Source organism: Phacochoerus africanus, chromosome 1 (assembly GCF_016906955.1).
Source record: "Phacochoerus africanus isolate WHEZ1 chromosome 1, ROS_Pafr_v1, whole genome shotgun sequence".
In the NCBI taxonomy this organism is placed as follows: Eukaryota; Metazoa; Chordata; class Mammalia; order Artiodactyla; family Suidae; genus Phacochoerus; species Phacochoerus africanus.
The window spans coordinates 109,522,106-109,536,122 of NC_062544.1; the positions used below are offsets into that span (position 1 = coordinate 109,522,106).

Genomic DNA, 14,017 nt, shown 5'->3' on the forward strand with positions numbered 1-14,017 from the left:
TCAGAAGGTGCCAGGATGTCCTGAGAGCCCATAGGTACTTTGTAACAGCTCGCTGACTGTGCATACTTTTTGGTCATCCCTGTAGGCCCACCACACAGGCCTTGTACTTTGCAAGCAGTATTTGGTCAACAAACATTTGCAGTGTAGAGAAATCATTCAGTCCCCTACATACTGACCCCTGAGAGCTTTATTCTCTATTCTGGCTCCATTTCTTGTTTTTCTCTGTAACCCTACTGCTCAGTACAGGGAAGTCCAGGCTTCCAGAGGACTCAGAATGTGCAAACAGTGGTCACGATGACGATGCCAAGAACTTCACTGCCTGCTTCCATTAAATGAGTGCCAGCTAGGGGCCAGGCCTCTGTGTGTCTTTCTCATTCAATAGAGCACTACGAAGCAGGAATTGCTTTATTTCAACAAATCTAAGATGCAACTGATTTTAAGAGGATCTGAATTCAGAGCTGTTATGATGTGGAAAAAAAAAAAGTACAAGGTAGAGTTGACAAAGGTATTATCGTGCCTGCTTTACAGATGAGAAATTCACGGAGAGGTTGGGGCACTTGGCCAAAGATGATGGGTGGCAGACAGCAAAGGTGGAATGGGAACTTTGGTTTTCTCAAGGGCTTTCTGACTCCAGAGCTCAACTCTTAACTTCCAAGATGATTTACTTCCCAGTGCATAAAAAGAGGAAAAGCCTCCTTTGACTCTCATTCACAGCCCTGGGGGAACAGAAGGACTGTCAGAAGCTGGGTTTAGTTGAGCTACTAGGAAAAATGTCCCCATCTGAGATGGCTGGAACATGCTGGACAAAATTATCTTCTCTGACAATTCTTGAAAGAAAAGGAGCCTTGGTCTAATCTGCTCTTGACCCTGGTTAGAAAGCAGACCCGTCCAGGATGATGCTGAGCCTGAGCTGCTAAGATTTAATCAACACTGACCTCCCAGACCAGGGTGAGCAAACGGCAAAGACATGCTCCTGGGACTGATTCTTACAAGTGTTTTCTGTGGCTGGCACTGAGAGCCAGGGACTAGGGACCAGTAAGCACATAGAGCCTTCTACCCTGCCCACCCTCAGGAACTTCTAAAATTTTGAAAAAAGGAGCCTCAGATACAGAATATGAAATTTCCAGCTCTAATCTCTGATAATCACCGACACAAAAGGAAAGGGTCTTGAGAAAGTGGTACTTTTAAAAAGTCCCACTAAATTGCTCTGAGGGCTGAGTAGAGGACAATGAGATGACCCTGGGATGTGGGGGATGACAGACAAGGCTAGTACATGAAAAGGGCACCTGAACAAAGGCTGATGCCTGTGCTCCTCCACGGACCAAGAGCCCTGCCATGGGCTCCTCCTTCCCTCTCTTCTCTCCAACAAGGACCCTGAGGTCCCAGAGTCATGCTTGAGAACCAGAGACTAAAACCAAGGAGATTGCCTACTTGGCAAGGAAACCTTTGAAGACTGGGGCAAAGTCATATTTGCATGAATGTCATTTTACTTTCTGTGTGTGTGTGGGGTGTGTGTGTGTGTGTGTGTGTGTGGTCTCAAAAAGAAAGAAGCCCTCTCTTATTTTAGCTGGAAGTAGACTGGTGTAATTAAGGGCACAGACTCTGGCACCAGGCACATGTGCAAACCCAGGCTCTGACTTTAGGAAATTCTCTTAACCTCCCTGTGCCTTCTGCAAAATGGGAATTATAATGGACCTTGCCTCACAGGACCAAACATGAGAACTCAGTGAGTTACTGTTTGTGAGGTTCATGCCTGGCACACATGAAATGCCATGTAATTATGAGCTACTAGCGGTCCAAAGTGCTATCTAAATAGATAACCCTGCAAAAGTGATTTTTGACCTTCAGAATGAGGGTGGCCATGGCATCCACTAGCCCAGGGATAGCAACTGCAGGTGGTTACTGCTGCATCTGAGCCACTAGGAACCTGGGCCTTGAGTCTGTCAGGGGAGTCACTGTGGTCCCTGTGATAGGTGGAAGGGGTCACCTTCAGATTGTGTTGCAACAAATGTGCTGGCACTCCAGAGAGGCTTATATGACCTGTCCTGGTGATCTGCAGGGGATGGAAAATTTGTAAAAACTCTGACCCTGGGTATGTCACCTAAAAGGGTGAACCTGGGCCCTGTACCCTGCAGCAAGTAGGGAACACAGCCTCTTCCTCCTGAGCCTGCTCTCTTCACATGCAGCCCCTCATCTGGCCTTCCCTTTGTCCAGTGAGACGAGGCCCACAAGTCAGTCTCTCCCACTGGGCAACGCTGAGCTCAGGGACATCCAGGAGGCAGCAGGCCCAGAACTGGAGTGAGTCATGGGTGACAGGCAGTTCACCGCCCAGGACCAGAACAGCAAAACAAGAAAGATGGGTATCTCGTCTTCCTGCTCAGGGGGAGGAAAGATATTCCTTTCTAAATGAGCCAACTCCACCACCATCCAGAGGCTCACAATTCAAAGACTTCAAGGTGGCTTGAAAAGACACACACACACACACACACACACACACACACACACACACTGAAATCAGACCCAGGCTCAGAAAAGGATATTTGATTTTGTTTACAAAGTGTCTTTACAGTGCCTGAGAAGAGGGCCAGGCAAGCTCCAATTGCTCTTGGTGTAAACACAGATCACCCGGCTGCATTTCAGCTGTCAACAGCAAAAGGATGGCCACAGCTCCCTCAAAACCCAGCTCAGTGTGCCTGCAGCTAAGCCATACCTTGCAGATCGCGGATGATTCTCTGCAGCTGGCTCTCCACACTGCTGGACGCCATGGTGACCGTGACTGGCCGGGGCCGCCTTTCCTGGCTGTGCACCTCCTGCCAAGGGCCACTCAGCAGAGGTCAGACTCCATGGTGGCACCTGCATGAGGAGGAGGAGGCGGCCGTGGAAGAAGTGGTCACATACATGGTTTAAAGACAGCGGGAGAAGGACACCGCTCTGGGCACAAAGTCACCCCATCTGGACTTCTTCCCTTAGAGGGAAGGGTTTGACCTTGCTCTGAGGCTCTGGCTCTGTGGGCGACTCTGATACACTTACATTCAGACACAATGACCTGGTTTGGGGCTAAAAAAGAACCAAGATCAATCAAACAACATAATGGCCTATTCATTCTGTGCTCCCCTCCCAGTTACCCTCTTAAGGTCACCTCAGTTTCTACCTTCAAAATGCCTCCCAGGGGCACCCCCTACCCCCAAGATCAAGGCCAGAACTAGTGCTCGCCAGCCTGCTAAGCCCAAGGTGTGGCCACACGGGACCCATCTCCTTCAGACCACCCCCCCCCAACCCCCAGCCTTGCTTTCTCTGAGGAATAGCAGGTAACCTTTGGCTGGGAGGTAGAGCCGAGAGGCTGAGGACACCTACCCTCAGGGCTTCCGGACCAAGGAGAGCTTGGCTTGCCTCTAGGGGAGGTCTGTAGCCTCCAGCCGCCTAGTCCAGCGTTGGGCTCAGCCTGGGAGGGCAGAAACCCCTGGGCCTGCCATCCAGGGCAGGTGCAGCCCTCAGGACCAGACAAGGGCCACGTTTCTATTTTAGGCTCGTTACAACCCTCACATGGCTGTTAAGTCCTGAGTTACTAGCGCTACGTGGGCAGCTGCTGAAGTGATTTAAGGACACAGTGGTGGCTGAAGACCAAGAGAGAGGAGGAGACAGGAGTAGCATCGGATGGAGGTCTGGACACGAATTTGGACACCACCCTATCCTCCTTCCAGAGGCCCTAACTCTTTCCTTAGATGGCCAACAGAAAGTCGTAATGTTTGTTGGCCAAAGTCCTAATGACTGGCCAAGACTAGTGGTTGCCATAGTAGCCAGCCCTAGATGAGGGCCTACTGTGCACTGGGCCTGTCTATGCTTTACACACGTGGTCATCTTAATCCTCACCAGCACCCTAGAGGGGGAGACAGTGTTCAGAGAAGCCTCGTAACTTGTCTAAGGCCACAGGCCAGTAGGGAGTTTGATTTCAAACTCTATGGCTCTACAAGGGAGCCACTGTTACCACAGCAAATGACCAACCATTTCACGGACTTCTAGGCACCACCCTGAACTCCAGCACCTCTCAAATGTGCCACCAACCCCCTGAGTGTTTCAAGCGTGAGCTGGCCCTCACTCCCCCACCACTCTCTTCCCTTTGCTTCTCCAGGATACCAGGCACGAGGATCCAGGAGGAGAACTGGTCACCAACCTCAAGTTACTCCAAATATTTACACAACACTCTAGCGTCAGCCTGAGGCCCAGGCAGGGCCTGTCATGGTGCAGGTATGTCTAGTCCTATTTTTAACTCAAAAGCTAGTGCAGCTGTGACTCAGTGAAAACAAGGCCCAAAGAGGGCCTCTCCGACCTAGGAGGAACTAGACAGGCACACACCTGTACACACTCTCAGTAATTTGTGACATGGATCCCCAGAGAGTCACAGCCCCTAGCAAGTGCTGCATCCTGCCTATCACAGACACCAAACCGAGGATGAGATCGGTTTAGCAGAAGCCAGTGTGCCCAGCCCCAGGCAGCTCTCTAGGTCAGCTGCTGAACACAGAGCCAGAGCAGGGACCAGCCAGGGCCCTAGAGCAGGAGCCCAGGCCTGGCCAGATTTCTGCAAGGGTTCTGCTGCCTGGGCAGACACTTGGCTCCTCCCAGTGAGGAGGAAAGAAACAAGGATCATCACTGACAATCCACAGCTGCCCCCACACCACACTGTCAAGTGCCCACTATGTGTAGTCTGGGCACACAAGGCACTGTCTGGCCCTGGAGGAGCTCGGCTGTGCACCAAGAAGACATAAAAACACCCAGACATGTGTTCTATCTGCATGCTATTCTTGCAAAGGTAAAACACTGGGAAGAAACCAGACTCTCAGTTGCCATGGCTGAGGGGGAAGGGAGGATTTCACTAGAAGAAAGTATGCAGAAATTTGGACGGGGAGCAATTATGTTCCGTCTTTTTTTTTTTTTAAACCACTGCATCCATGGCATATGGAAGTTCCCAGGCCAGGGACTGAAGAGGAGCCACAGCTGCAAGCTACAGCACAGTTGCAGCAACACCAGATCCTTTAACCCACTGTCCTAGGCCAGGGATCAAACCCATGCCTCCATAGCAACCTGAGCCACTATAGTCAGATTCTTAACACACTGTGCCACAGTGGGAACTCTGGGTTCTATGTCTTGATTATGGTGGTGATTACACGACTGAATATATTGGACAAACAAATTTGTCAAAAGTCACATACGTAAATTATATCTCAACAACAAAATAGCAGCATGACGAATTTAGGAAGACACAATGAGACTCAATGAAGGAAACATTCATGCAGCTTGGGAAAGGGAGAGGGTGATGGACACTCTGTGATGACGACCGAGTTGGGAGAGGCCTAAAAATTGCGCAGGAGGTCATCAAAGAGACCGGAGGAGGAAGAAAGGACGCCAGGGTGGAGGGCACTTCTCTACCTGCATTCCTCATATCTGACTAGGGTCAACAGAGAGCCTTGTAGCTTCAGGAAGAAATAATCTTGGAAGAAGATGACCTACACTCCATGAGTCCTTGAACAAAGCCTACCACGTCTGTGTGCACACTTACCTGAAACTAGGGTGAGACTCACATGTGCCAGACAGCAGAATTTGGGAAGGAAGTGCTAACGACAACAGATTCTGAGGCTGTTACAGGTTACCTTACAAGGGTCGGGCTGGGACAATGCATGAGCTATATGACCAGCTGAATTTCCTAGAAACCAGCCCTCTTTGGAGCCTGGCATGAGGAAGACAGTGTCTGCAAAGCAAACTGGCATCTGGCAAGATGAGCCTAAGCAGACAGAAATATGCCGCTTCAGGACTTCTTGGCACTTTGGTGAAGCTGCAAGTGTCAGCCCGATCCCAGGAGGTCTTCTGTGCTTGAACCTTAGGGGGCCTTCCTCAGCCAAGGCCAAGGTCCCAGGTCCCAGGGTAAGCTATGGCCACCTGCTGATTATACAAGTTGATTTTCTAAAGAGCCTGCATCACCACCAAGGTAATGAGCCCTGAGAAACCGGCTTGCTGGGCCTGCAGGTCACACTGGGCTTTCCCACCAGAGCTCTGGGTCACCATCTCAAAGGGTTTCAGGAAACAAATGGTCACCACAAATGCTATTCTCATGGACTTGCAAAGGACAATTCTGAGCATTTCAATCTCCCTCGTCCTAGATCTGAGGTCACTATTAACCTTCAAAAGACCCAGAATGGGAAACTGTCTCTCTTCACTCCATAGTCAGCTTCTTTCTGTCTCTTGATAAGCTCATCCTTTGGTTTAGGGATGAGCTATTTCTTACTCATAACACTCTGACACCAAATGTGTGGCTTTTTTCTACACGGATATCCAGTTGACACCACTAGGTGTTCTACAGCTCAACCCAATGCTGACACTAACTACCTGGAGCCAGGGCAGACACCACAGGTTAAGGGCTCAGTCCACAAGACTGCCCAGGCTTTCGACGCTAGTCAAAAGTCCCAGGTTGCTACCTGTACTTCTGACCAACCAGCTGTAAACCAGGGTTCCCACAATCCCCCCTCAGGTTGGATAACTTGCTGGAATGGCTCACAACACTTGGGGAAACATTTTACTATTACTGGTTTATTTTAAAGGATACAATTCAGCAACAACCAAATGGAAAAGATGCACAGAGTTACAGGGGAGGTGAATGTGGGGGGGGGGGGCACGTGGAGCTCCACACCCTCGGGTCTCTGCTCCCTCCAGCAGTTCAATGTGTTCTTTGACACAAAAGTTCTCAGAATCCCCATTTAGAGGTTTTCATGGAGGTTTCATTACATAGGCATGTCTGATTAAATCGCTGGCCATCCTCAGCGCCTCTCCACTCCCCAGAGGTCTAAGAGTGGGGCTGAAAGTTCCAACCTTCTAATCCTATAGTTGGGTCCTCTGGCAACCAGCCCTCAGCCAAAAGCTATTTATCCAGCCAGAAGCTATCTATCCTGATTTATCTTATTAGCATAAACTTACTAATGGTTGAAAGGGGCTTGTTATGAATAACAAAAGACACTGCTAATGACTCAGGAAATTCTAAGAGTTTAGTAGCTCTTTGCCAGGAACCAGGGACAGAGACCAAATATTATTATACCACAGGGATCACAGACTTCTGGCATGAACCAGTGCAATCCTGACCTCTATAGCACACTGACAAACTGCTCTTCTAACAGGAGACATCAGAGATTGCTTCTGTCCACAAGGCTACAGCCATCATCATGGACACTTCAGCAATGAGGCAAAGGCTCCAGGACTTGCAAGGTCTTCAAAGTTCAAATCACTTCCGTGAATCCAAGGGTGCTTGTTGCATAACTGTAAAAACTTCCATCACTGTCTCTGGCAAGCTCTTTCAAACACCAGAGAAATTCATTTTATAAAACTTTGGGGAACCTTGAATTCACTTGCCAACAACTCAAAATTAGGTTTAAGTTTACCCAGAATGTCTGATAAAGAGGGAAAAAAGGCCTAAATGCATTTTTTAAAATTCTTATTTATTACCTGGGACCATTGCCTGAGTTCCTAGTCACAGCCTAGGTATTATCTTAGAGGTAAAGGAACTTCCCTGACCTCCAAATCCCTCTTATATCTGCCCAGATGCCCTTAATGCCATAAACAATAGCGACAGCAATTTAGTCCCAAATTAAGATACAAAGACACTGACTCATGTAAACTTATTAACACTCTGGTGAAAATGACTAATACTCATAATAATGTTGTCCAAAAACTGGCTCTGGCAGGTGCAACAGTGCCAACTAAGAATTGGCACTTGCCATCTGCCTCCACAAGAATGACGCCACTAGCCACTGCAGGCGCTGACCTTCAACACATCCCGAAAGGAGCTCAGGGTGGAGATCAGGAAATGGGGCACTCTGTGCTTTGGGAAAACTGGCAGAACAGGTCTCCATATGGTATTTATTTCCAGGAGAAGATTTTATGACCCATTTCTTGCATCTCCTCCTATCTAGAAAAGCACTAAAATCATTATCAACAGTGACATCTGCTCTTCCTGACTAGCAGCAAAATGTATGCTCGACTGCACGTGCCCCCTTGACTAAAATATGTAATATGGACTCCCTTCCTCTTTGAGGCAGGACCTCAGAGCTATTTGAGACGCCGTCTCCCAGGCTATAGTTCACATTTTGCCCCCAATAACACTCAACTCAAAACTCTCACATTGTGCCCCCACCTCCATCGACAACAGCATTTGAGTAACTAACTACACAAGGAACGAAGGATCAGATGAGGAGGAGGAGGTTTGGGGCATGCAAGACAACCTTGCCCCGCTGACCAAATTTTTCGTACTTGTTCCAACACAACAGCTAAGATCTGAACCAGACAGGGCCCCTTAGAGCTGGGCTCCTCCCTGACATCCCGAAGGAGGAGGTGTATAGCAGGTGTCAATTCCACCCTGACTAGGATCAAATGTTAACAGGACAGTTCAGACCAGTCAAAAGCAGAAAGCCTTTCCCAAGAGTCCACTGCCCTGGCCTGGTTCAGCACACCCAGCCACATCTATCTGGTTACATCCATAGAAAGGGAGGCACTTGGCTGGTACCTGCAGCTTTGAAGGCCTGGAGTCCAGGGGCTCGGCACTGAAGCAGTCCGTGGACAGGCAGGCTGCCCTGCCAGGGCTTCAATGCAGCACCTAGGAGAGTGTTCCGGAGCTTGTCAGAGGCCAGCTTGGAAGCCGACATTTTAGCACATGTAAACAAAGGCTCATTAAGCCACCCAATTATAATTAAAGACCTATAATGAAAGCACCGGCCAACTGCAGGCCTGGGTCATCTTGCCCAAACACTCCTTGCTTGTAATCTTCCTTTCTTAAAGGGAATGAAAACTTGAGACTCTGCCATCACTTCTTGAACCTTTTCATGGCCTCCTCCCTCCCACCAACAATTCCAGGTTTCTTAGTCACTCCCTTGGAACACACACAAAATTGGCCCCAACTCTAGCCTGCTGCCCCAAGAGAGCAGGGTCAAGAGGGACTTTCGATGTGAGATGTTGCTTCTGGGCCTTGAGAAAGCTGACTGTCTTTCTTAGGAAGGCAGGCAGTTGCTCAAGCAGCAGCCACACATCCATCTTAGGGGCTGCATGGCTAAGGTCTTGCCAATGGAAAGCCCAGAGAAAACATCCTAGAGGTGGCAACAAGCAAGGAACGTGTCTTCTCTGTTATCAATCACATAGCTGAGTCTTGTCAATTTGGCTCCTACTCTGAATGCAGAGTCAGACTCATCTTGCGAAATTTCCATGTCCTATCAGGCAACAAATAATGCAATAAAGATCGTGCCATGACTGAACATGGTACATGGTACATTGAGTTCAAACTATTTTCAGGCAATTTTAGCCTATCTGTACTGGGGAAGTTATTTGACCTCTTCCTACTGTGTGTGTGTTTTCAGGTACAGCATGGGAAGGTTACCATTTACCTTCCTACAGGGAGGAGGTGGAAAGGTCAACAGGTGAAAAGACATTCTCAGTGGCTAACTCTAGATGAGGGTTCTAAGTGCCCCCTCCCCACTCATGACCCAGGCTGCAAATGTCCTGGAAAAAGTACTACGGGTGCAGGTTCCTTCCAGCTCCACATTAAGCCGCTACCTCTGATTCATTGTCAGACTATCCTGAGCCTCTTATAGCGATTCTCCTTTTGGGCCAGCTCTCCAGCCTAATGGCTTGCTTGGAACGCTTTTGCCCTCAGGTTTTTATTCTGGATTCCAAGGGCTCCCCTAACTCAGTTTTCTGCCCAAGGCCCAGGGTATAGTACCCTAGGCTCCTGAGATAGCTGGCCAGACCCGCCCTTGGGCCCTGGGATCAGCCACAGGGCCACAGTACCATACCCAGACCACAGATTCTCCCTAAGTTGGTCCTTAGAAACACAATGACACACACATCCTCATCCTTGCAAATAGGATCTGGCCCAGTTAGAAATAGGCACTTGGTGTCTTTCAAACGCCATGGGAGACCTGTGGTGGTCACTAAAACCAGCAGGCTGACTGGCTCCAAAGTGAGAAAGAGGGAAATACACCTTCTGCCGAACTGAGTACAGTTCTGCCATCCTCATCTCCTGAGAGCCAGAGAGCCCAAGTGCTCTGAGGCTGAAGCTCTTATGGAGAGTACAGTGACACATCTAAAAACAGCAAGATAAAGAGACCCATGGAAACTGTTCAATACCCAACCTACTGATTTATTTAGTTGTTCAAACAGAAGCTCTTGTAGCAATCAAGAGCTTTAAAAAAAAAAAAATCTGGCATTGAGATCACAGAGAGGAAATATGTTTATCTTCTGAGCAAGACAGAGACACCTAGCCACGAGATGAGCAGATGTTGACAAGGCCAAATTCAACTCATCTCTGCTCATAGGTGGCCTCTGGTTAATGGTCCTTACCTGCTCTGCTGCCTGGGCTGCTCCCGAATGTGACTCCAGACTAACTTCCTACAGTGGTTTTCACCATGGCACCACAGCTAGATAACACGCTCCCTCTACCTCAGGTTTAGAGACTTTCTAGTTTTCAGTGACCAAACTTGTCCTTGGAATCACCAAAAAACATAGGTTACCCATTAGTCAAGTCTCTCCTCTAAAGGGAAGAGGGGGACTGCCATTTCCTGAGTGCCTACAGTATGTTCTGGAGGAAGCAGCCCAGTTTTGATGACTAGCATGGGGCAAAGTCACCAGCTGCTCTGATCCTGTGCTGTTTTGGGTGGTTCCTCTTATCACAAACATCTGGGGGAGAGGCCATATTCCCCCGAAAGGACCAAGTTAAAAGTCCTGGTCCCAAAACCAGCCACGAGGAGCAAAGACCAACCAAGGAGCAGCTAGAGGATCGACGCTGAAGCAAAATAAAAAAAATCAGAGTAAAATATTAATTGTAGAATCGAAGAGGTAAGCATATGCTCACTATACAATTCTTTCAATGATTCTATATGTTTAACGATTTTCCTAATAAAGTATTAACAAAAAATTTTAAAACTTACTAAAGCACTACACAAGGAAGAACTTTTATTTTTTTGTCTTTTTTGCCCTTTCTAGGGCCGCTTCCCAAGGCATATGGAGGTTCACAGGCTAGGGGTCTAATTAGAGCTAATTAGCCACCAACCTACACCACAGCTCACAGCAACACCAGATCCTTAGCCCACTGAGCAAGGCCAGGGATTGAACCCGCAACCTCATGGTTCCTAGTCGGATTCATTAACCACTGTGCCACTACGGGAACTCCAGAAAGAACATTTTTAATAGAAGCAGAACATTTTTTTCCTAAAGCCTTTTCAAATCCTTTTAATCAAAGAAAGCCACATCTCGTCACTGAGACGACAAACTCTGATTTCCAAGATGATATAATAATGGCCCATAAGTGGTACAGGGTGTTCAATAAACTGTAAACAGCAAGTGTCAAGAAAGAGAGGGTCAAGTGGAATCCACTCAACAGGGACCCATTTCACAGGGTAGGAGCCACTGAAAGCAGAAAAACCTCAGTGTGACAGATCTTCCCTGGCTGCAATACCCAGCAACCTGCATTAGGCAGATGGCAGGGGAGTTAAGCTTGTTGCAGAGGAGACCACAAGGCTGGAAGTGGCAGGAGAACAGTGAGCAGATTAAGACCTGATCCTCTGCCCTCAAAGAGCCCCTGACCCATTTCTCTACAGGGAAAGGAAACTGCTGTGGTAAGACAAGCGGAGGGGAAGAGAGGCTGTGGCCAACACGGGCAGTTTCAAAGAGTACTCTATTGTTTTTCTGGAGAGGGCAGCCAATGAAACTGTGAAGAATGAGGAGAGACATGAGAGGACACAGTGCACTAGCAGGGAGCCACGTGGTTAAGGTGTCAACCCCATACACTTTTCTTTAAAAAAAAAAAAAAATTCAGCCCTCCTCTTACATCCCCAGCCTAGGTTCTTAACAGCCTAGACTTTAGCCAGTGCAGCCACATCACAATCCATCAACCCACAGATGTCTCAGGAACAGTCACCGAGGGGCTATCTCGAACATAAGAGTCAGTGGGTAAAGAGAATGGGCCGTGGCCTGGGGATGGCCCGGGATGAACAAACCGACCCTTACGGGAGAAGGATAGAGACCTGGACATCGTGGAATCTCACAAAGTGAAGGTCTTGTCTGTCCCGGTTCAGCTGAGCCAGGAAGTGCGCTTCTTAAGATCAGCGGCCTCCTGGACAATGCAAGCAGAAACTTTGGGACCTGCCCTCCTGTGCTTAAAGACTCCAACACTTGTTCTGAGCTCACACATGGTGGGCTCCTCGGCAGTCTAGGGTCTTGGAACTAGTGTTTGAGGGTTGGGGGTTGGGGGGAAGGTCTGTCTTTCTAACTGATTACCGGAGGCGGTCTGGGTTCCAGGGTCAGAGTCACTGGCCCGAGGTACTTTCTAGGCCCTCTGGGCAAAAACTCGGGCTCAGGCGGGGTCTATGGAAGACCCGGGATGGGCGGGGACGGTAAGGGCAACAGGTGACAAGCCGCACCCGAGGGAAGTTTACCGCTCCGGAGCCGACAGCGGCTCAGGTACCCCCAGAGTCCGGCCGAACCCCCGGGGCACTTACACGCTCGTGGGTCCGCTGCTGGGCAGAACCGAAACTTTCTGTGGCCAAGCGGAAGAGTACTGGAGCGCGGCGTGGGCGGCCATGATACGCAAAAGCAGCCGCAGGATGGCGCGGACTACAACTCCCGGCATGCTCCGCAGGGCCGCGGCCTACAACTCCCATCGGACCCCACAGGCAGATGGGCGCTGACTACGACTCCCGTCACGCTCCACAGAGCTTACGTCACCTCTCCCTCTTGTCCCTAGGGACAGCCGGCTCTCAATTAACCCTTGCAATCGCTGGGAACGTGTGTGTCCACAAATCAAATGTCTGGGATCCTGAAAGCAGTGCTGTCCATGTACGGCTTTCAAGAACTTGAAATATCACTAGTTTGAGTGAATTGTACTTATGGTGTAAGTGCAAAATACACCTGTTTCAAAGATTTGATAAGAAAAAAGAATGTAAAATAGCTCATTAATATTTTTATGTTGATTCCATGCACTGATATTTTTGTATATATGGAGCTAAATAAAAAGCATTATACACTGCTGAATCAAATGTTGTATCTTTTCATCCCTCTTGCTTAATATAGAGACCTGCTTAAATCAGTGCTCAAAAACTACGTTAATGAATGAACCACCGCCTCTAACTTAATCCCACTCTCTGCCCAATTCCGATTTATATTATTATATTTTCTATTTATAAATTGCAAAGCACTCTGAGGCTACACTCAATAGAACAGAACGCATTCATTAGTATTAGTAATGTCTACTATACACAAGAGAGGAGAGGAAGAGTACCTGTGATACTTTAGTCTGCACCTAGGTCACATTCTTTTCTCTCTGCCCGATCCCACCATTTAATCTAGAAACTCCTTTCTACCTCACAGGATTTAGCTAGTCTAGTCAGCAGTTATGACCCCAACATTACAAATGGAGAAAGAGGGGAGTTGTCTGGCAGAATAATACAGAAAAGCAAATAGATTTAGGCTATGAGCATTTCATTAGCCATCTTTTTTTTTTTTTTTGGTCTTTTTGTCTTTCCTAGGGTCACTCCCTCGGCCTATGGAGGTTCCCAGGCTAGTGGTCCAATCGGAGCTGTAGCCACCAGCCTTCGCCACAGCCACAGCAAGGCTGGATCTGAGCCGGGTCTGCCACCTACCCCACAGCTCACAGCAATGCTGAAATGGAGTTTTAACTAAAGAACAACCCCCCCTTGGCTAAGAAGGCAGCTGCAAGGCTTTCCAGCTATGCTTGTCACTATACCACCCTTCTTGTAATAATGTTACAACTGTGTGCCCTCTGTCCAAGCCAGCAGCCCTCCTAATCACGTACCCAGCTTTGCTTATCAGTTCTGCTTCTGTAACCTTGCTTGCTCAGTTTCTTAGGGAGGAACACTGTCTGCTTGGGGATGGGGGGAGGTCCGGGATGCTTACATGGGAAAATTAAGACCTTGTAGCGTATAAAAGTTACTGAGAACAAAGACCTGGTGCTCAGACTCTGGAGGTAACTCCT

General features: G+C 48.5%; 1 protein-coding gene across 1 annotated transcript in view; it reads right to left on the minus strand.

The window, feature by feature from the left end:
• Positions 1-3,580, minus strand: part of FYCO1 (FYVE and coiled-coil domain autophagy adaptor 1) — a 70,104-nt gene extending 66,524 nt beyond the window's left edge. Inside the window, 2 exon segments of the mRNA XM_047771965.1 lie at positions 2,711-2,853; positions 3,355-3,580. Of these exon segments, the coding sequence (XP_047627921.1) occupies positions 2,711-2,765 (55 nt within the window). The 5' untranslated portion in view covers positions 2,766-2,853; positions 3,355-3,580.
• Positions 3,581-14,017: the final 10,437 nt, after the last annotated feature.